Source organism: Sparus aurata, chromosome 8 (assembly GCF_900880675.1).
Source record: "Sparus aurata chromosome 8, fSpaAur1.1, whole genome shotgun sequence".
In the NCBI taxonomy this organism is placed as follows: domain Eukaryota; kingdom Metazoa; phylum Chordata; class Actinopteri; order Spariformes; family Sparidae; genus Sparus; species Sparus aurata.
Window position 1 is genome coordinate 23,244,392 of NC_044194.1, and position 24,121 is coordinate 23,268,512.

The 24,121-nt window shown below is 42.4% G+C and overlaps 1 protein-coding gene across 1 annotated transcript in view; it reads right to left on the reverse strand.

Moving 5' to 3' along the window:
• Positions 1–14,935, reverse strand: part of cttnbp2 (cortactin binding protein 2) — an 88,142-nt gene extending 73,207 nt beyond the window's left edge. The window contains exons 1-2 of the mRNA XM_030425737.1: positions 14,549–14,935; positions 5,793–5,900 (exon numbers count right to left, since the gene is read on the reverse strand). Of these exons, the coding sequence (XP_030281597.1) occupies positions 5,793–5,900; positions 14,549–14,629 (189 nt within the window). The 5' untranslated portion in view covers positions 14,630–14,935. The remainder of the gene's footprint in view (positions 1–5,792; positions 5,901–14,548) is intronic.
• Positions 14,936–24,121: the final 9,186 nt, after the last annotated feature.

Genomic DNA, 24,121 nt, shown 5'->3' on the forward strand with positions numbered 1-24,121 from the left:
TCGGATTAGCCATGCAGCCCGGAGAGAAGGAGAGATACAGCAGGAGAAGGACAGAAATTCAACGATTTATGTGGAAGGAGAGAGACGGCTAGAAAGACAGTAATGATGAGCAATGAGCTGCCACACCGTCTGCACAAAGAGATAAGACGACAGATAGAAACAAAGAAGCATTAAGCTACGGAGAGCGACGCTGAATGAACGTGGGGTGTCCAAAAAAAACAAAGAGTTACGGGAACAAAAAGAGATGGACAGAGATAAAGCTGAAGACAAACATTGCTGAGTGCGTTTGTGGGGAGGAGGGGGAGCTGGAAAAGCCCAGCAACAGGGCATGCCTTAAATAGCTAGATGGTCGGAGATAACGTGACGTTGGAGAAAGCCTGATGGCTCCGGGCATGTGTTGTATTGTGCTAAGCATGTACAAGCCCAGTGCTGACAGCAGCTCTCTTAGTCATACGGCAGATCACATGACCTCCCGAAGAGGCCTGCTCGTATGAGGCCGGACGCTGGTGGGCAGAAATGCCGACCGCCCATCTGGATTCCCAAATGCCGCCGTCTGTGGGGATGTTACCCCGATCCACCTCCAGACCGGCACTCAGTCATTGTAACAGAGAAAAGTCATTTGTTTACTGCTTATTCAGGAGCAAAAGAACTGAATGTTTTTACCATCATGAGCATGCAGCTGCTGTCGCGGCAGTGATACCATTACTTCATTTCACCAGGATAATCTGCTGATGGCAGGTACTGATATTTATCAAGCTGAGCCAGACCACAAATGGACTGGAGATGCAACAATACACCCATTAAAAAAAAATGTGATGGTGCTGCGCATCATTACTCAGAGATACAGAGACGCAGGGATGGGCGACATGGAGCCAGAACAATAGTAGATTTTTGGGGCCATTGCCGATATTATAGGTAAAGAGCTGCCCTATCAATGTATTAGCCAATATATACACATACATGTTATGCTATGATACCTCAATTGTTGTTATTAATCTATTGTGATGAAAGTATGTGAAGGAAGCAGCGCATTTTATCGATTGCCAATAAACTTTAGTCTGTTGAGTGAAGTTTGCTGCCAAGTCTAAAAATGCCTTAACAGCAAACTTTACTCTGAGATTAATAACAGTTCTGAAGCATCATATTCTATAAAAACGAAAGTTGTCCTATCAGTGCAACACATACGCCGACACCAATAGACCTGTGATAGCCAGCAGACAATATCGTCCAACCGATATATTGATCTTCAAAGCACTTCATATATGCTGGGATCGGGCGACAAAATCAAATATCATGATATTTTTGACCAGATAACCTAGGTATTGATAATGTGACAATGATATGGCCATTGGTACTTTCACTTAATATTAATACTAATGAGATTTTTGCTAAATAATTATCAGTACTGTGGATTAAATCACTAAGGAAGTAAAGGCAAGTATTCTTAGTAGTATTAGACACTACCTCCCTCCTTTAGCATCAGTTTTGCGCATGAGGTTCACATATTATGAGACATTTTGAGTTTTACCGTTATTAATGTTGTGAAAACACTGCGGTTTGGTTAGTTGTACTGGTCTTACTGGTCAGTAAATCTAAACATCCAGTCGCTAAAAGGATAAATATTTTTCTAAGAGTAGGAGGAGAGCAAACCAGTGCTAAAAAGGAGAGGAATAACATAATCTACTGCTCATCTACCACTACTTAGCCAACCAGTGGCCATTTTTTCTCCCAGTGGTTTATAGACGTAGACTTCTTGCTGCTGTTTTAATAGTAGAGGGACTATCTAGGGTCTTTAGAATATCAAGGACATTTAAAAGAGCTTTAAATGACTTTTTGAGATTTACTCCTTTCATCCACTGAAGAGGCTTTACACACAGTGTCTTTGTAAAGCTATTTCTTTGTAAACATGGAAATTAGCACTGGCCATCGGCCAAAGGCTTAATCCTGGTTTTAGCTAGCGAGTTCATGCAGCTTTAGCCGTCACTCAATGCAAAAATGACTTTTTTAAAAGCAGCTACATCATTCTAAAATGCACCTTAAATCACCTGTTGATACAAATAAAACTGTTTCCTGGGTAAAGATGCAGTCTCCAAACTCCCTCTGAAAGGCTCTTGGCGCCGAAGAATGGGTGACTTGTGCAGCAGGCAGCCAGTAATCATGTGATATCGCTGTCGTTTGGCTAATCTGCTTACAGCCCCCTTTCTTTTTCTCCAGGATGAAACCTGATATGGTAGCTCAGCCAGCTTTAGCCACACGCTAATTAATCTGCCGCACCAAAGCCTCCTAATAAAACCCTGACGCCACAAACAATCATTGTACCCTTGCCAAGCCGCAGAAGTTTGGTCCAAGCTTTTGGGTGTGGGAGCACGAAAGTGGTACGATGGGGGAACTGGCAGTGTGGAGATAGTGGACCAGCGCTAAAACTGCCAAGGCCGACAGTTCAGATCCCTGTGTAGCGCTTTGCAACACTGCAATTCGCTTTGGAAATGCTGACTAAAAAGGCTGGTTAGCTTGATTTGCGGTTTGATTTTTAAGAAAAGGGGACAGCATTGTGTGGTGACAGTGATAGCCCTGCAGCTGGTGGCCAGATGATGCTTTTCTTTTGGCAATTGAAGTGTGATTGGGGGGGTGGATAGAGAGCTGGATGGGGGAGTCGGCTTAATCCGCTCTGTCACAATGTCTTGCTTTGTCAGACGATATCAGGCCTCCATTTTTTACCCTCTCCTCCTTCCTCTCCATCGTCTTTGCTCCGATTCAAACCGACGAGCTGGCCTTCTCTCACTCCAGATACATCTTTTTTATCCCTTTTTTTTAAATTTATCTCAACCTCCTTCATCCCCTGTTCCTCCTTCCTGCCTCTCTCTGTCTCTGAGGCTCTCGGACGGGGCTTATCAGCGACAGAACAAACAGGCTCATTGTGTTGTGTGAGAGCCATCAGGGTGCAGAGAGGAGGCTTGTTTCTTTAAAACCTGTATAGGATATCCATTCACATGGGAGATGGGGCTTGCTGGGCGTCTTAATGCCAGCAGACAACATGGGTGCAGGTGGAACGGAGACAGACAAAGACACAGAGAAGAGGTGACATCGGGGCACAGACTGTCCCACATTTAAAGAATAGGAGGCAGCAAAAATCCTAGATGATAGGCTGATGAGCCTGAATAAAAAAGAAGAAGAGGAACTCTGCAAAAAACTGAGAAAGCAAGTACAAAGATTCAGTGCCGAGGTCGAGTGAGGTAGAAAGAAAAGTACGGTTCAATATCAACCACACGGCGGCTCAATAACAGGGACAACTACGGAAGCAAGCAAAAGGTCACTGCTTCGATCTCTACAACATGTGTTCAGAGTGCAGCGGAGAAAGATACCGAGGTTTTGTTGTAGTCGCAACCCGAATGAGTTGCGCATTAAACAGCCCATGAAAGGAAGCCTGAGAGGACAGCCTAAAGTGGAGTGTGGACAAACCGAGGCGCCGATCCTGACCTAAATACATGACTGCAAGGAGAGAGCGACATGCGAGGAAGGTTTGTTTCGGAAGTAACTCGGCATTCCTGCCCCTTGGAGGACGAGCAACCTCCAAAGTTAGGGCGAGACAGCTTCTGCAGGACCGCTGTCATCAACTGTGCATCGTCAGTATTCAGTAACCAAAGATCAATACATCATCCTTTTCAGCTCATCCCAACCTTCATTGCTCTGCCATAATGTAGGTCGTATATATGCACACATATCAGAATCTCTTCAATCAATCACCAGGGGCAGTAAATGTTCAGACAGTTGAGCAGAAACAGTTTCAGATCTTAGGACTTCACAGTTTGACATCACTGACAGCAGGTTTTGTATTTTGCAGAACACACCACATAGAGAAGACTACTTGTACTGAGACATAGTGCACCTGCACACTGTGAGCTGCTCAGTTAAACACTCAACACAGCTTTTATACTCTGTTTCGATTACTTAAAAGTTTGCAGCAGGACTACTGGACGGTGTCCCTACCAAAGACATTTGTAAGGCTTTGAGGTTTGGAGGTCAGCCTGGGACCAAGAAATAAGAAATTTCATTTAGATAATGATCTGGATTGTGTTTTGCTGACTGCACTGCAACCACGATTGATTTTTAGTCGTTGTTGAGAATCATCGTGAGTTATATTGGCATTTCTGCCACTTCAGCTAATTCAAAATGTTGCGTTTAAAACACTGCTTTCACTTCTGAAAGTAGATGAAAGTGTTAGAAATCTGTTTATTTATTCCAAGCACAGAGAGGCTTTCTCAGCTTGAAATTATGGCTAGACTTATGAGCTATGTTCACACAGCACTCAAAATCTGTTTTGTTTCTTGAATGTTGAAAGATGGAGTCTCTGCACAGTTATTTGCAAGTAATCAGCTCAATATTGTGTGTCCGGACAATACCAATATTTCTTTATTTGTTGCTATGGTACTGACGTAAGTGCCAGTAACTGCATACACTTTTGACGGCATTTCCAACACAGAAGCATGACTAACCCACATCTGTAGAAGTCAGATCTGAATCACATTTCAAAACCACCTCCAAATGTAGCTTGGATCGACACTGACATTGCATGTCATGTTTTGTCTCTGCTGTCCAGACTTTGTAAAATGAATCTGGATATGCAAAAACACTGTTTTGGGCTAGTAATCTGAACATAGCCTTATGGTTTCTAAGCGGGAAGTGCATGTAACTCTATAATGCTTTGCATAAACTGGATCAGTGTTATCCAAAGCATGATCAAGCAGACCCAAAGTGACCGCAACATCAGCAGATCTACATATCAAGTTAAGTTCCCTGGGACACCACTTCATCAAAAAAAGATTTTGCTACAACACAAGACCACAATCCACACATGTCCTGCAAGAGGAAGGCTGTCTTGTAGTGATCTCAGAGGAAGAGTAGCAGTTTCTAAACCACTTCTCAGGATGGGAAACAGGGCTTGAGGTGGGCCATGTTATACCACAATATTACAGTGAATGATGGTAAGAAAGTTATGGGAGTACAGAAAGGTGTATCTAAGGAGACGAACAGGAGATAGAAGCGGTGATCATGGCGGGGAATATACAAATCTAGGGCTGTTTTGCCCCCTCTGGAGTTGGACATCTGCACAGAATTGACTCCACCCTGACCGAGCGAGGAACCGCTCCATACACAGTTTCGAAGTGATCGCCTGGAGACAGTTCTGAAGGATTTCCACGTTTTCCATGCTCAACTCTATGCTTTAATTCAAATAAAAGCAATTTCACCTTTACCTCAAGCAGCATCTTCTTAATTGGTTTTCAATAGTCAGTGAGGGACAACAAGAGCCAGAACCAGTGACTTCAATCATCTGTTTATCTCTGCTAGCTAAGCAGGTGGTTCTGGGTGGACACAAGGATTTGATTACACTGGCCGTTCTGGCAAGAAACAAAATGCTAACCAGTTGCTCAGCCGGCTCCAATTCAACAAAGGCAATTAGAGAGACTGCTTATCAGCGGGTAATTTCAAAGAAAAGAAGGAAACAGTGGGGTAGAGTCTTTCATTGTGATCACACAAGTGTTCTGTACATTTCTGGGAAAAGGCCACCGACTCTAATTTTGTGATATCGCATTCATTTAGCAGCATTCATGGTCATTCATCATTCATTAGACCAATACAGACTCAATTCTTGGTCACAATTACAGACAATCATCTCATCTCAAGCTTTTCACAAAAGGCGATCTGCTCCGAATAGGGTGTGTTCGATTTAACCCTAGATGGCAGAGGCTTGGCTAATGAGTACAGGAACATGTCGGTGTGTTGTCTGGACTCACCCTCAGGGCCTCTATGACCAGGTCGCGGGCCTCCAGCTCTCCCTCCATGATACTCAGCAGTGTGAGCAGCTCTGGCTTACTCAGGTTATCCATGTTGAACTCACATTTCTGTAACACAGGCCAGAAACAACATATCAGAAACATACAGTATCACAGGTCATTTTCAAAATGATATAACTGTTTTCATGAAAATGAGCAGGCTGTTAGGGCTGCAACTAATCATTTTCATTATCGATTCATCTGCAGATTATGTCACATTTTGCCAAAATTAAAATTAAAGAAGCTCGAACCAGCAAAGTTTGGATTTTTTTAATACATTAATTGATTATTAATTGGCAATTAAATGTCTTTAAACTAATCAATCAACTAACCATTGCAGCTCATAAATTGCTTTTTTAAATTAATTCTTCAATAGACATTGCCTCTGTTAAATCAAAACATGATATAAATATTGTGTTATACTGTGTTTATTTGGAGGACGTTTTACCACCACGGATGTTTGGCATGCTAGCATTTAGCATATTAGCCAACTGCTCCTCCATCCATAGCTGGAGAAGCTCATCGTCATGACAGGTGACAACTTGCTTTAAATAGTAGATGTCTCTCTGAGCTGCACAGCTACAGCAGGGGACATACTCAGAGACATTCAAGATGAGTCTGCTGACCTCACAACAACAACTTGATAACACGTTACCATCAGCATACTACAGTAGCAGCAGTCGCTAACTCTCGCTCAGACTGACGAAATGTGTCCAATTCAAGTTGACATTTTGAACAGCTGGAGGCTCTGGATGAAAAGTCATTGGATCGTGCTCTTAGATTTCATGAATGCCGAAATTCATGGTTATCCATATCACGGTTTCAATGACCTTTCACTTGAAACCAAAATGTAAGACTGTCCAACCAAATTTGGGCTATCATCAACCTACTAACTAACCAAGAGGGTCCGCAGCCATGACACCAGCTAAAAAGGACACTACTTAGTAAATGTGGCACTGCTGTGCAACCAAGTTTCAAAATTCTGATTCTTATACACTGTACATGAAGATTTAAGTACAACCAATCATTTGACAACCTATCCAATGTTCCATCTACGTTGTGATGACTTCAGCTGCAGGAAAAGTTGCTTACATGACAACCACACCACTTCCTCCCACTCTCCAACTGGTCTCATTAATTGCAGCCCTCACATTAGGCTAGATGTCCCGTCCTACCTCGAAGCTATTAAGGTCTAATTACATTTAGCTAGGTCATTAAGCACCTATCTGGTCAGTAGCGACCGCAGGGCCAACGGGTGGAGATGACTGTAATTGGGAGTGACCAGACCACTTCATGCTCCCCCTCATGTCAATTAAAGGCCTTTTCCGGTCTACTTATGAAAGAAAAACTGGCCGTGAGATGCATCTGTCTTGTGTGTTCATCGGAAGAAGGCATGACATATTTTGGGTAAAGTCAGCTTCATCTCATGCTTTCTGATTTTCTCTGGCTCTGGCAATTAATGTTTACAGAATAAGACATCATTGAGGTTTGGGGGATTAAAAAGGAAGTTAAAAATGTGTCAACTCAATATGACGATTCTTTTTGTTGGTTTTGCCAATTTAACATTAGTTACCCTTTCAACCTGCACCTGCCTATCAAATTTAATTCTGGATGAACCCGTTCAACTACAATGACTTGCATTTGACCATGACAATTTTTGCTTTCTTTGACGGCTGCCAGGGCTCTGCGTAATCATGTGTTACAGTTACAGCTAGTTATTTTGGAGACAAGTTTAACTTGATGAGATACATGGTCTATTATCTTAGTTTTGCCAAGCTAGAATATATAAATCAGAGATATTTGCTCCTTCAGCATTGAAATGCTTCTTGCATAACTAACTACAATAATTTACTGTGTACATAGTAGATTGAAAAGATCAGTTGATCAATGGTAATTAATCAATTATTTTCAAATAGCAAAAATAGTTGGTTTAAGCATCTGAAAAGTGAGGATTTACCTCTTTTTATATTTTCATATTAAAGATTTCTGGGTTTTCAACTGTCTGTAAGACAAAACACAACATTCGGGCTGCAAGTAGGAATCTTTTCATTGTTGATTAATCTGTTGATTATTTTCTTAATTAATCGACAAGTTGTTTGGTAATTAAAATGTTACTACTTTAAAGAAATGTCAACCCAAGATAACTCCCTTAAATGTCTTGTTCTGTCCACAACCAAAAGCTATTCCATTTACTTTTGCAGAGGATTAAAGAAATTAGTAAATATTCACATTAATGAAGCTGAAGTCAGAACATTTTGACTGTTATTTTTTGACAAAAATTACGCTAATCGATTCATAAAAAGCTGGAATTTAGTAGTTACCAACTACTCTATTAAACTATAGAGCTCTGCATTTAATTTCTGGTAGCGAGGGGCGTCTTTCATTACTTTTTTTTATGACAAACAAGCCATTCTTTTTTTTTTTTTTCTTTTAAAACAAAACGAAAAACTTATGGTCAGCGTAGTAAGTCATTTATTGTAGTGTATGGGATTTGCTACTCAAGGAACTCTTTTGCCAGACTACAGAGCAGTGTCATTCCTCAGGCTGTGAGACCCCTCAATTTAAAAATTTAAATCTGAAATTTTAATTTTATGCTGAATCCAACTCGAAGACGAAAAATTTACCCGGTGACGGGGATTAGGAATATCTATAAAAATTATTTAGAAATAGCCAGTCTTCTAATTAATGGTCTTGTTCGCTTAGTAGGTCATAAAGAGGCATCAGTATCAAATCGAGACTGTTTTATAACCAGTTAAAGTTCCTTGTCGTACATTTAGGTTTGCGTCCTAAGAATAAAAGTAGAGTTAAATAATGGTTTGTACAGAAATAGGTCTAAGAAGTGTCGCTGTGAGACTCAAAGCATCTGAAATGTTGCAGAAACACGTGTTTTCTAGAGGAAGGATGTAAAATTTAACAGCAAACCAAGAGACAATTTTTCTCAAGACATCATGAATTTGGGACAAAGCGGAGACTCCTATTCATCTCCGATTCCTCCCATTGAGGCAGCTTTTGTTTCCCTGGTCACATCCTTGAACATTACAGTGGCATCTTGTGAGTCGACATTCCAAAGCTCAGCGTCAGATTGTTGTTTTAAGGAACCTTGAAAGGGACCATTCAAGGTGAAACCTAAGTGAGGAAAATGAGTAAGATTCTTGACTCTACAGTCCAAAAAGAATGATGTAACATCACGTGGAGAGGCCAGAAGATAACATTGGAGCTTGGCGAAAGTAGAATTTCCAATTACCGTGTTGGCGACAACTGCAGCCATCTGCAGAGAGAGCCACATCCAGCTTCATTACCAATATCTGGAAGCTTTTCACCAAGCTATTTGTTCAATAAAACCTTAATAAACCATAGACCAGGGAGGCAAATGGAGGAAGCGAGGAGCGACTCGGCCTGCGGAGCACATCAGCCGGATTGGTACCTGCTCATTCCGGTGATGTCCACTTGTCAGACGACCATTAAGGACTGATTTACAAGCCCGCATCAGAACCTCAGCCAAGATTACTCCATTTCATCAACGATTCCCACATGTCTAGAGAGGTTCAATGCACAGAATATGACTTTGATGTCAGTGTGAGAATTCAACAAGCTGCTGCCTTCTGTCCTTTATACGCTCCTGTGATGCTTCACAATGAGGGGGAACAGTCCAGGATCCAACAACAGGGCACAGAGGTAATAAATCCACATGAATAAACAACCCCACACTCTCTTTTTAAAAGCTTTTCTCCAAAAATGGGCCACAAAAATCATGTCAGCCTTCATCACGAAATCAGCTTTTAACAAAGGAAGGTTTGCGTGTGTTCACTTCAATATCGGTCTTTTTCTTCTCAGAACATGGAGCTGGAAAGTGTTGCGTCAATCACATGTTTCAGTTTAGTCAAACCACGTTTCTATTCTGATGCCATCACGGCGAGCCTGGAAATAAAAGCCGGAGAGATTCCAAGGGATTGATTCATCCTCATCAAGCCTTCCAATCGATCCACGAGCCCCCTTTTTTCCCAGCAGTGTTTTCACCGCTCAGCGAATTGGACGACTCAGGGAGCCTTGATGGACGGCAACACTGAGCCACGCCGTCCTGTCACAGGTCCTCGGGTGGTTGGTGAGGTGAGCTGAGGCGAGGGTGGGGGTGGGGTTGGGGTAGGGGGTGGAGGGCTGCTTCTCTCTGGCATTTCTGCACAGTGAGCAGGTGAGGGAAGCGAACACTAATTTGTTCCATGAGCTGTGCGCTTTGCGCCAAGGGCACGAGCAGGCTGGCCGGCACTCAGAGGCTTGCTGTTAGCCTCGGCCCACTTAATGAGGCCTGTGTCATTTCACTCCAAGCCATGAGGGACAGGAACTGCTCGCCCTGTGCAAGTTCCTCCACTGTGTTCTGCTGGCAAAAGCTTTCTCTAGGCCTGTAGGTTTCTCAAAGACTCATGTCCTGTCACTGCGAGCACAGAACTGTGTGATATGACAGCCTGTGAATGGACGACTGTGAGGGGTTACCAATGGTTACGAGGGAAATGCCACCAAGTTGGGGGAAATATTGTTGAATTAAAGGGTCAGTTACCATAAAATATAGAGTCACACTAACCTCTTGTGTGATCTCACAATGCAGACAGTTTTTATTTAATATGTGCAAGTTTTGCGATATCCGTCTCACACCATTTACAGCTTTTAAAGGAAGTATATCTGTTGAAAACTTTTAGAAGTCTATTGGATTATAGGCCTTTAAGAAGCACATCAATATTTTTGTCAAACTGAACCAAACTACTAACCCAAGACAAAAAGGCACCTTTTTCACACCGCATTAGAAGGCATCGAGCAAGCCGACGTCATGTTATAATTCACAGCAATGGTTGACCTGTTGTTTTTGTTTGTGATTACCCTTGATTACGACAAATTAGATAAAAACTGTCAAGACAATGTGACAAAAGTGATTTAGGATGAGTAACCTCAATTGCTCCCTGCACAGACAGACTGCCATCTGTGGGATTTACCTACAGGGAACAGAAGCTGTTATATCCATCTGTGCCCGCTTCAAATCCACCAGACTACATTGATAAAAACAGTCATTTTACCTCGCAGAACATGGGAGTTGCTGGTCTGCTGCTGCCTTAATCGGTTTGTTTATGTGGCCCTCACAAACTTTGCCGTTTTAACATATTAATACATCTTAACAGACTGGACCAGACTGGAGCCCCGGGACAGTCAGCTGAGATGCAAAGTCCCAGCCTTCAATTCATATTTCCCAGATGCAAGGGAACACACTTGTTTGGTACAGACCACAGTACACAACAACATTTACATAATTATTTCCATATTTTCCTGTAAAAATGAAATTACCATTCCCATTCAAATTATGACTTTTATCGAAGTCACCAGAGCTCTACATTACAACAGTTTTACCTCTGGTAACATGAGACAAACAAAGTCCTCTGTGACTGAATCAATTTAGCTGTTCCGTCTCATCATGGCTGATACCTGATCCACTCAATCAGGTCAGTATCTGTACCGATACCAATCCAGCATATTGTTGCAACTCCAGCTGTCAACACTCCAATCTCCTCCATTGTATTAGGGTGCCGTCATCAATCTAAGAGACAAATATCTCAAAATCTGAACAAATTAAACCAAAAATGTCTCTGCACCGTGCGATAGCACAAGCGGTAATTGAGAAAACATGTTTTTTTCTGTTATTTGGGTGAACTGATCCTTTAATAGCTTGTAGAATTATACTTAATCGTCTCTGATGATCTCTCCGACTTGTTTACATGGTCATTTGAACCGCCAGCATCTGAGCACAGAAATGTTGTTGTCGGGGACAAGAAGCGATGACATTACAGCCAATCATGCTAATGGCACTCCTCCAACATGGCTGCATATCCCACATAACCACCGGTGACCACTTTCAGGCTCCCATTACACAATACTCCTGCCAGACACTGAAGAAAGGTTCTGAAGATGGAGCTGAGCGGGAAGCTGGGCGACATTTAAATGCCAGAATCTGGATCGGTTATCATGACATTTCACTTATGTTTTCCTAACCTTAACCAAGTATTTTTGTTACCCAACCCCAAACGCTGACCGAAAACAGGAAACCGACTGAAAATACCAAGTAAAGTTAGTGTAAAAATAATAAGTGAAGGGGTCACAGGTCACTTTCCTGTCGCCGGAACGACCATGCCCTCCTTTGATTGATAACGCTGTGAAGGTGACGGCACCAGATTGAACACAGCTAGCAGTTACATCCCTATAAGCCGTGTTGCAGGACCTGACCATTAAATAAGCATCTGTGGCAAACACCTCATCACCGGTTAGCAAATGACATTACGGAAAAAATGACATGTGTGCCGATTGTGCCTGCGGATCGAAGCCAATCCAATAAGATCCTTTGCAAAGTTGTGGGTACAGATTTTAGTGTGAAAATATATATATATATATATATAAAAAAAAGGCCTGAACAAAAAACACCTGCTTTTGGAATGGAGTTGGGTTAACCAGTCTGTCCGCTCGACAGACCAACGGGAGCAGAGGGTATTCTTATATTAATAATTGACAAAAATTGAGCTGAGCTTCCTTCTAATAACCATTTAAACGGCATAAAGTAATGTTGGAGGTGGAGCTAAAACGGACCTGTTTTACCTCCCTGTTTAACAAACAAGCGTCTCCTAAGTGGGAGTCCTGCACTTATTACCCTATTCAGTCACCATGGCCTGCTCCAGATGCAGACACCAACACGGCGATATCAGATACACACTTTGTTAACACCTTGTTTAATCATCTGGCTCATGTTTCTCGTCTTCTTGGACTCAACATGCTCCCGAAACCTCAGATTTCTACTTAGAAAAGCTCAACTCATGATCCTTTAAAAAAAGAAAAAAGAAAAAAAAGACATGATTGTTTCCGTTTAACTTCCACAGAGCAGGCCGTAAACAACCTGTGTGCCACACTCACATATATTATGGTAAATGGGTGGGAGGTGACCCGCTGAGTGCCTTTCATTGACCTCTGACCCCTCCCCTGGACCATGAGGTCCTTCAGAGTCCTCACAAACGAGAAACTTCCCCCACCTCAGGCCAACAACAGAGAGTCTGACAGGGGGTGAGCAAAGAGCAAAGTGCTTTATTTAACCACGGCAGGCATGATGGTGGTGGAGGGGGTGAGGAGAGGGAGCGCATGGAGGCGGAAGCCCCCGTTCGCTGGTTGGCAGGAGCCTGCCAGAAGGAAGAGTGTGCTGGCAGAGCGGCGGGCGAGCTGAGGAGGCTGCCCTGCCCGGCCGGCTCCCATGTCTCCGGAGCACCTGTTCACCTCAACGCTAAATGTAAAGTAGCCTCCGGGCAGTTCTGAGCGCGCTCGGAGAAGGGGGGGGCTGGCTGACACGGTACTCCCAGCTATGCCAGCTGAGTCACTGAAATTAAGACCAATTTAGAAAGGTGTCTGGTGAACAGGGCCTCCACCCCTCCCCTCCTCCTCCTCCTCCACCACGCACTGCCTCTGCCCTCCATCCACCCCCGCAGCTCTTCTCCCACCTCTTTCTCTACCATCTCCTCGGCCCACTGCTCCAAACCCCCCCCCCCCCCCCCCCCCCAACACCCACGCTGCCATCCACCCACAACAGGGAGCGTTTCTACTCCAGCAACTCCACACATTCACACCAGCCCACCTCTTCAGATCTCACATCCAAAGAAGTGATTTCTCTGTCGTTGTTTGCGTGGATTTTTAAAAACGGGTTCAGCTCAGTGGGAAAATAACGGCTCGGTGACAACAGCGTGACAGGTTGAATCATGGAGCCCTGCTAAAAGGGAGAGGGGAAGGTTTCATGACTCCCGGCGGTCGGGGCAGCAGATTGATAAGTTTGCACAGAGGAGATGAAGAGGAGCGAGTGTGAGAAAACACGACCAGGTGTGTATAAACAAGAGAAGCCGGAAAACACAAAGAGGACCACTTTTAAAGAACTACTTGGCCTTGCATGACTCGTCCTGAGTCTCTCCTGTGCTCTGAACACCCGTGTAAAGCGACTGTAAGGTGAGCTGTTAAAAACTATGGAAGCCTGTGAGGATTCATGGAGGACTGATTGGTAGAGCAGGGGGGAGAAAAAAAAAAAACAGATCAAGAAAAAAAATTAAATAAAATAAACATTTTCACCACAATAAGCTGAATGTCATTTGCGGTATATCTATGAAAAATAAATAATAAAAAAAAAAAAAAAAAAAAGGTGGAATCAAAATGTTTCCAGCCTGGACAGACTGAACAACTCCTGCAGCCAACCAGACAGCTCGCGGTTAAGTCCCTGCGTTTTCAACCATTTAGTGTAACACACATATCTATATGAGCTACAACCTGTGTACCCAGCCACGGCTCGTCTCTGATCAGACGCAGAATAACGTTACGACAGCGGGATGAACGTTGAGAGCAGCCGGTGGAGGCGAACAAAAGAATCCACTACAACGCTCGCACGGAGGAGAAACACAGCACCGTGCCTGTTTTTCGGAGCATTTCTGGCTCGTTCATCAGCCTCGGACCGACTCGAACCTCTTGTTTTTTCTCCAGACGGTGACGCCAGGCTCCCGCTGGCCACCGCTGTTGCTTCACAGAAATAGATGCGCACCGCATTTCTCTCCCCTCTTTCCCCCCCGAGCCTCCCTCTCACCTCCACGCCGATAAAAAAAAACAAAACAAAACAAAAAAACACCCGTGCAGCCCCCTTGTTTCCTTCCACCCTCACGTCTTACCGTGTCGACACTTCCCAGCACGGCGGTTGCCAGTGTTTGTACCGGAGGAGGCTGCTCCCCGCTGGCTCCCTCCGACGCCATCTTCGTACTGTAGCGGTCTGCTGGAGTGAGGGCGCATCCGGCACTCTTTAACTATTGCGCTGCTGAAAGCGAATCACGCCACGGACGGCCATCGGAAAGGAAAGAGAGACGAGCTTTGACAGATTGGAGGAGCTGTGAAAAAAAGAAGAAGAAGAAGGAGACGAAGAGGGGAGAGAGAGAGAGAGAGAGAGAGAGAGAGAGAGAGAGAGAGAGAGGACCACAGGTCTCCGCCGTGAAAAGCCCTCAGCCGAGTGTGCGGGCTGCAGCAGGGGGAGGCGGGCAGTCTTGTAGGCGTGGACCGACCGACGCGTAAAATCCAGATGCGAAGCGCCGGTGCGCTCCCAACTGGAAAGGAGGTGCGTCCCGGCAGACTGATTGACAACAGCATTTGTCGGCCTCTGGAACTATAAAATAAGCCGACGAGTGGCTCCCAAACTGGGGCTCAGGGACCTCCAGAGACCGCTGCAGCAATAACACGAGGATTAATACACATATTTCAGTAAAATCAACCGGTCTCACTGTTGTTTTTATTCTGTTTTATGTGACAATCATGCACAAACAAATGAAGGGTCAGCATATTAAAAAAAAAAAAAAAAGGTACTGAGATCATGGGCCCAAAAAACAGTAAATGCCATAAAAGAAATGTGTCTTCTCCATAAGAAAAGGAGCTTCTGGCTGCATTTGAGGACATCAACGTGTCTTTTTTTCCACAGGTGGAAGAAGCATTCACATCTTCCGCCATGTCAACGTATTCCAATGCAACCATTAAAACTGACCACAAAACAATAAAACATGACTGTCAGTGTTTTCTGTCTGCATACAAGGCACATGATTGTATGTAAATTCTACATTGTAATATCAATACATAATTTTATTGCTTTTGTTTTTATTTTTTGCAGAGGCAGCACCCAGTTAAAAGAAATTGCACCAGTTAGCAAGAAGCTGATTTGCATCTGTTGTTCCTGAGCAGCTAAACACAAAAAAAGACTGCAGAACAGCAAAATACTCTAAACAAAACTGCACAACACATCACTGTTAATACTTTTAGTATTTCCAGTTGTTCCAGATTAGTGTAGCAACTAAATAATCAAAGATTCACAATATGATTAAGTGTACATACAGAGGTGTCCAAAAGTCCTGAGACCTGAGAGGTATTTTTTGATGATCTAGAAAACAACATCACAAAAAGCACACATGCCATTATCAATCAATTAGTAGGGTTTGCTGACTTACATAGCCTTTTAGCTTCAATTGAATACATTTTAAGTGTATGAACTATTTTAGGATATTCAAAAAAGTGACATCACAGTAACAAAAATATCATTATAGGCACTGTTGGGCCACTTTTGAGCAATTTTACTAGATTTTTACCACACAAAAGATAAACCTCAAAATCTAATTGGAACTTTTTTTCTCTAAAAACATCTGGCTGGGCAAATTTAAGCTTATAGTTGGCTAACTTTGGCCCAAAGGACCCCGCATTGGGCAGCCCTGCGGACTAAAGGTTCCTGAGGGGGCAGAAGCTCTGAAACATGGTCATTAAAGCAAAGCAGGGACAAACTAAATATTCTAAATTTAATGCACATTTTTCAAAGATAACGTTTTTCACCCATGTTGTTGAGCTGATATAATAATCATTTGTAATGAAAAGAGGAATATAACTTGGTTGCTGGTGTCAGATTTATGGACCCCACTGGGTATGCATGTTTAATAAACACTGTTGTCGTTTTTTTCTGTTGAGAAGATGAGAAGATCAGAGTGTTTCATTGCCATTTATTGGGTTAGGTACGCTAAAAGAGTCAGCAAAGGGAAGGGAGAGAGGGGAAGATAAGGACTCTGCCAGGTGAGCCTTCAATGCACACTCAGAGACTCAAAACCATCACATAATCTTACATGTCTCATCAGACGGGATCCTGCAAAAGGAAGCGTTGGTGTCTCCTGTCATATCTACACATTATTTTTCTCTGCACACAATAAACCTTAACAGACAGAGGTTTAATGGCTGTCCAAAAACACAACCTTTAACAGGACATCTCTGTAGAAAACACTCACATTACAGTTTATTGTTTGCGACGGTTTATGTGTACAAACTGAAACAAAAAAGCGAAGGGGTTCAAACTAAAAGCCCGATGTTAATCTTACACGAGTCGATGCTCAGAGTTCAAATCTCTCAGCTCCGAGTCTGTTTATCCCAGAAAAGCAGGGAGAGGATAGGGGCCCTCTCAGCTCCCAGATGTGGCATTTAGGATTAACGGATGCTGATCCAGCCTGGTCATCCAGAATGAGGTTATTAAGTCCCTATTTAGGTCAAATGTTGCACGATAGACGTACAACAACGAGGGGAACGCAGCCGTGTGATGACTTAAGAGATGTGTAGTGACAACATGTGGGTAAGGTAAGTATATTTTCATGAAAATACTGTATAATAGTGTTTTTTTTAAAGATTAAATTAATACCTTTCCAAGGGTTATTCAAACATGCGTCTTAATATTTAAGCTTTGTTGCAAACCCTGAAAAACAGACTTGAAAACTCAGGACAAAACTGCATGTTTCCTTGGATCCTGATCATTTCACATCTTTGACAATCTTCAACTTTTTCACCCGACAGCAGCTGAACTGTTGCAGCAGATGATTTGAAATAAGGCTCTTTAAAGTGTAAACAGCTCACTAATGACTCCGTGACGCTGAAATCTCGACAGTAACTCACCTCAAAACAGTACAAAAAAGATTTTTTTTCCCCCCTACAGGGCTTTCAGAAGCTTTTTTTTAGGTTTCATATGTTTCCCTTGATCCCACACACACACACCTCTGCACAAGGTCGTCATCAGTTTTCTGTTATCCACTGCGGAATTCTGGATGTGAATTCCCGTCTTTCCCACAGAGATCTGTTTACCTTAATGTCTTGTCATGTGTCAAATCCCGAACCTGTGTCTAAAATTGAGGCAGATCAGCAGAGATGGAGCTGTCATGTGGAGATAATCCCTCCCCCCTCTGAAAGGAAGCTTGTCATTAGCTGATGATTATAGAAGGTGGGGGGGGGGGGGGGGGGGGGGGGGGCTCCGGAGATGTAGCTCAGAAACAACGACCCCCTCCCCACCACCACCAACCACCACCTCCTCTCCTCAGCCGAATTTGGCTGTGACCTCAAAAGAAAAAGTTTTCCCCCCGAGATCTTTTCATTCAGTTCCAGGAAGTTTTGTGAATATCTACACTAATTTACTGTTTATACTCCTGAGAGATTCCCAGAGAATAATGTTCTGTCTGTAACAGTGATAGTGAAGCCACAGGAGGAGTCGTGCCCTTTTTATCAAATACAGTTTGTGTCTTGTAGCTGTGTTTTCCCCACTTATTCTTGCTGCTAGTCTCCAACTGCACCTGTTCTACAATTGATTTTTCACTGTGACTGTGACTTCAACATTGATTTAAAAAACTGCAGCTGTACATCGAAGGGATCTGCTCTTTGGCACTGACGGACTGATAGAAAAAACATGAAAATGATCAAATCAAACTCCAAGATAGTGACAGAGTAATTATTTCTACAGGAAGTCATTGTCTGGCAGTTCTGCACAGGCACAAGAAATAAATACACCAATATCTGAGCAGAAAAGTGGGTAGTTTCATTGCTTCGAGAAACAACAGTTTCTAAAATGATCGACAACTCCATTCTGAAGAACTGGGGTGCTGTGTAAACATAAATAAAACACCAAAATGAACATGTTTTTAAATGCGGGAAAACACTCTAAAAGTTGGCATTTGACTTCTCTCTGCTTGTCAGGAGATGAGTTTGCCTTTCTGATGTTTCTTGTGTGTCAGGTTTGTCAAAAGGGAACAGCAGAAAGCAACACATCACCAGACCACATCAAGAAGACGCTAAAACTTTTAAAAAAAAAGTCTCAAAAACATTCTGAATGAGACAAGTTGTTTTTTCGGGAGCTGATGATCGAAGTAGCTACGGAGTGAGAGATCTCGCTTCTTTCTCAACTCTGTTAAAGGGATGCACTGTTGCAGTAGACAGTAATCATGAAATTCAGTATTCAATTGGAAAGCAAATTTATTTGAATGAAAAGATGCAAATATAAATGTAATCTAAAGAAAACAGGTAACATAAGAGCTGACATTTCCTCTTAATATTGAAACAGGTTGGAACGCTACTTTTGGAGTTGAATTTTTCCAGTGTCAGATTTCACTCAGATTTGCTTTGAACATTTTATCTTTTGCTGACTAACATCAAGGACCTTGAGGGAGCTGATATAACAGTAGCTAATGTAACTGTAATGCTCATTTAAGAAAGAGACCTTTAAAAAGGAAAGCTGGATACATGGAAGTTCAGGGAGAGGACCCTGTAAAAAGTGGATGATTATTAGTGTTTTTACTTATTATCATTTTTTTTTTGTTTGAACAAGAGAATCACTGTACAGTGTAAAATGATGTTTTGTGTAAGTTTAAAAGTCGATTACAGCTTCAAGGTAAGTCAACAAACTACTTACAAATAATTGCGGTTGTGGTTTATCAGAAAACACAAAAAAGATATTTTGCACCCTGCAAAATCTCAGGAAGGCATTTGATAATACAGATGTGTCTATCATATAGAATCTTTCCGAAAATGTGAATTCAAGAGTCTTATAACCAAATGAAAGTGTCAGAAGTAACTGTTTTACATGTGTTTTATCCCATTACATAAATAAATGTACTTCACATGGTTGCAAAGCTTTCTTTGGGTTCATTTCCAGCCTGTCTCACCTTCTGTTCACCGCTGAAAAATCAACATGCTCCGACTTGAACCTTGCTGAAGATTCATCATAGTACACATTTTGTTAACACCGCGGTTGTGTGTATTGTTGATTCTTGTGCAACAGAGTGGGTTATTACAACTCAGTGTGTATTTCCTGGCAAGCCACTAAAGTAAGTCCTACACAGAGCATGAAGCATAAAGGAGCAGTCGGGCCGGAAACACAAGTAGGCATGCCAGCTGCCTGTTGTTTAATCTTACACTAAAACACTTGAAACATAAATGCAAAGGTCTTACCTGTGATATCGCCCTGCGGTCTGGACATCAGGTAGCAAGGTATGCTGCAGGTGTTTACTGTATTTAGAGGTCCTGGTCCCATCATGAAGAGGAGGCAGACGCATTTCTCTTCATTTTGATCTTGACTTTGTAACTTCCCCGCGAAGTTGTGAACATAAAACTGTGCTAACTGTAAATATTCACGTTTGGTTGAGTCATCTGTACAGTATACTGAGCTGGGCTGAACTTTCCTCTAGTGTAGACTGAGGTGACACTTGATTGACACTTTGATTATCTCTACCTGCCTGATCCTGTTCACAGAGCCAGTGGGCCGGAGCCAACCATGACAATCATGACAAGTTCCTCGTAAACACAGATAAGAAAGAAAGTCATTCATACCTTCAGTGTGGATATATTTTGGGTCGCTAATCCACTTGATTTATATGTATTTGGGCTAAAGGAAGAAAGTTCTGGCGACATTCTGTATTTTAACCAGTATCGTGTGTGTTTCACAGCCTGATGAATCCTCTTCCTCTGTGCCGCAGAGCTCCGCTGCTGTCCAAAATCTATTAAAAACACAACAGCGAGCCACGCTGCTGCACGGGGTGACATGTTTTAGAATTATCATGAATACACACTGAAGTTTATTTTGACTCAGTCTCACATGCAGCGTCCTGCTGGCCCAAATATTCACTAGAGCCCTCAGTATGTGTGCAGCTGAAAATATTCCTGAACAAACGCACAATGTTTTCCTGTTTGAGTAACATTTGCTAAAAAAGTAAACATTAGTTCCCAGCAGCTTTAAGAAGATACAGACACTTTTTTTGGGCTGTGACCAGCAGCTTACAGATGTGTCAGTCCAGAAGAATTTCCCTACTCTTTGCAAAGATTTCACAAAATGCCATGTCCCTCAATTTTAAAGAAAGTGAGTATAAATCCCTGGATCCTTCTCTTTATCAGTAGTTGTGTAACCATGGTAAAGAGTTTAAAATGATTCAAACCAATAGTTTTTGTGTAATCCTGCTGACAAACTAAGCTGTATGGACAAGTAGTAGATACTGCCGTTTATTGATGGATTCAAGTAATTATATAATACTTCCTGTGGCATACAAGTGTTACAAAAAGTAACAACTAATTAATAAAGTGATTTACAAAGACATCAAAATTGTGCTGAAATGACAATAGTGCTTAGTTCAGCCCAGAATATATGTTGGCAATGTACTTTTCTGCAAACAGAAACTTAGCATGTGTTTAGGTCTCTTTACATCACTTTGCCGCCACAAAGCTGGCAGGACATGTCACGATGACTTTGCACGTATTTCAAGTTTGTGGAAAAATTGACTGCCAGCATTACATTCTGGCGACTAGACTGGTGTTTGATTTTTTTGCCAACCAGCCTAAAATGGGGCGTGGCAATGGGAAGAGCCTCTCGCAAAAAGGTGCATAGCTTCCATGTGGATTTACAGTTTTGTGGAAATTTGTGGAATAGGTGGTTAGGAGCCAAAGGACAGCTGATAAACTTAAAGTGGGACAGTGGGAATGGCCCTATCAAAAGATGCATAACTTCTGAATGAATTCCTGACCCTTGACAAACTTTGTGGTAAACACACACATACAGTGCAGATGCAATTAACCACATCCCTTTTATAACTCATGAATCAATTGTCATAGATGCATCACTGGATTAAGAAAAGTTCCTTATTTCAATCATCCATCTCCTTCTGTTGAGCAATCAGTTCTTTGCCTCACAAAGCCAAGTCCAAACAATGGCAACCTCAGTTTTTTATGTAATTTGCCAGGGAGGTGAATTTCTTCATGAGGTTTCATGCATGTGAATGTGCATCGCTGATCGCAACTATCGAGCATTTTTGTTTGTTTAAATTAGAGTGTATATTGAATTTAGATTGTTGGGGGTTGCAGGCCACAGTCTGAGGAAGTCAGAAAGTATTGAAAGACCGACTAACATAACAGTCTTTTTGTGAAAAAATGTAGAATAACGGCAGCTTCTTCTTTGAACACTGAGCTTCTTTGCTTTAACACTCGTCCACCATACTCACACATTTCCATTATAAGACCATGCCTCAACAATGTCCTTCTGTTGTCAAAGTCCTTGGACATTTCGGTTTATCTGCTCCGAGAGCTCAGGTCCTTCAGATGCAGACTGAACTATTTACAAGCAGATGAGAGGAACCACTGTCTCACTCACTTGATCCAACCGAGCACTGATATGGTTCATCATATGTTTTCATGTTTGCTGTAACTGACATGACCGCTGTGTGAAGAGGGCATCTGAGCAGTCACAGAGAAATCGTTGGGTAACCATGTTACAGAGAGCATCTCAAACGATGTTAGGATCTGAGGAAAGCACGCGGATGCTAATATGAGGAAGCCTCGCACACATGACGAACATGCGGTTCTGCAGAGAAAAAATTTGCCAGGAGATGGGAAATTTTTACCTCGAGGGTGCTCCACATTTAGTCTTGTTTTTAATCAAACTGACGGAAGTTTCTACTATTAGATGATTCTTCTAAAGTTATCATATCTTTTTTTTGTTTTTACTTATGTAGTTCCACCAAGTACCAGAAGTTTCTCCGATCAACTCATAGGTATTCTGTCGGTTATTTTAAAGGAGCCCTACACAGATTTTACACATGATGGTTAGTTTACTCGTCTTAATGAGTTTGCTCAGCCTGTGAAAACACTTCTGTGGCTCTGTAGGAGATTTGTCGAGGCATAGAAAATAGAAACCAAAACTAGGACAAAAACTTTTTCCTTGGTTGCTTAAATCCTTACTTCTCCTTTCGAGTCCTCCAATTTTACAAAAATGCAGACACGTTAAGGCCTTTGAACACCAAGGCAACTATTTAGGGCCCAGCACTGACCAGTGTGAGAACCCATTGTATCCGTAGGGATTCTTTCATATTATTATTCTGCACTTTAATCATAGTTTTGGAGGCCTGAACATACCCCAAAAGTCACCAAATTTGGAATATATGTCACATCTGGTAAAGAATTTAATAATTCAATTTCATTGGCTGTGGGCGTGGCCTGGAGAATCTATAACGTCCTGCCTCCTCCATGCACATACATGAACGATATTCGAAATGCACTCATGAGCAGATGCATAAAAAATCCTCTTGGACCCATATTCTCAGTCCAACAGGAAGTTGACCATTTTGATGTTCATTGCCATTTTTTACATATTCATGTCTCGTACTTTAACAAACTTCTCCTACAGATTTAACACCACTGTCTTCACATTCAGTAAGTATCATCCTCAGACCTTGAAGATGAAAAGTTATCAAAAGCTTTCACCTACGTCATACCTGCTGGGCATCAAGTCCTTATAACTTCGACATACAATTTCCCATCTCCACCACATTGCTCACACATCTAGAGGGTGTCGCCCTGAATATGTGTATGGATCAATACTGTGTCATATCCAAAGCACCACCCACTGGACACAGGAAGTCAGACAATCATAATCCGATTTACATGACATTTACTGCTTGTTTTCTGCACATCATACACTACATCATGACATGCTGCAACAGGTGAGCACACAATCCGACGGCGCTGCAGCCCACTGTGTGTGGTGCGAGGGCCCGTTCATCGCTGCTTGCAGTTTTAATTTTTAATTTATTTTTAAATGTGGAGAAGACCAAAACATTCACTGAAGCATGAAATCGGAAGCGTTGCGTGTACCAAGCTGACCCTGGTATTTATTTTAAACCAAACCTCAACATAAGCAAGTCTATTTTGTGCATAAACCTAAACAAACCTTAAAATAGAGCTATCATAATGAGTTGTAATTGTTTTGTCACATTCAAGAGGGCACAAACATTTTATAATCTGATCAAGTTTTTTTTTTTTTTTTTTGTGCAAATCCTAAACCTGCAAAATATATATACAAATATATATACATATATATGTATATATATATATAAAATTTAGGGAGTGATGTGACAATATTACTCCCTAAAATATAATCTAGTAGCTGTATAAAGCATTTCTGCATGTGCTGGAAGAGATCCTCAGATGACCCATAAATCTTAAACCAGAGGCTCCATTGTAGGAATAATGAGCAGGAATGTCAGGACAACAGCCCCGAGCTCAAATGATGACCATCAGAGGAGTACTGGGAGAAAGTGGTGCAACCGGAGACGACGGGACAGACACTGATGGATGGGGCCGGAGTCGGGGAGCAGCAGCAGGGTCCTTCATCCAGAGCCCCCCTCTGCCTCAGTCCTGTGGGAATACTTGGCTCATATTAACTCACTCATTGTCGGGACACACAGCGGGCACAATGACTCCCTTTCTGTCGACGAGGGGATAGTGGACTGAGAGGGCAGCCGGGCGGCCAGTCGGCCATCACTGGGTCCTATGTGCTGCGGCTCTGAAGCTGGACCGGCCAGCAGGCAGACAGGAAAGAAGTAGAGTGAGACAGCGAGGCCCCGGATCTCATATCCTGGCCAGAGCTTCAAATG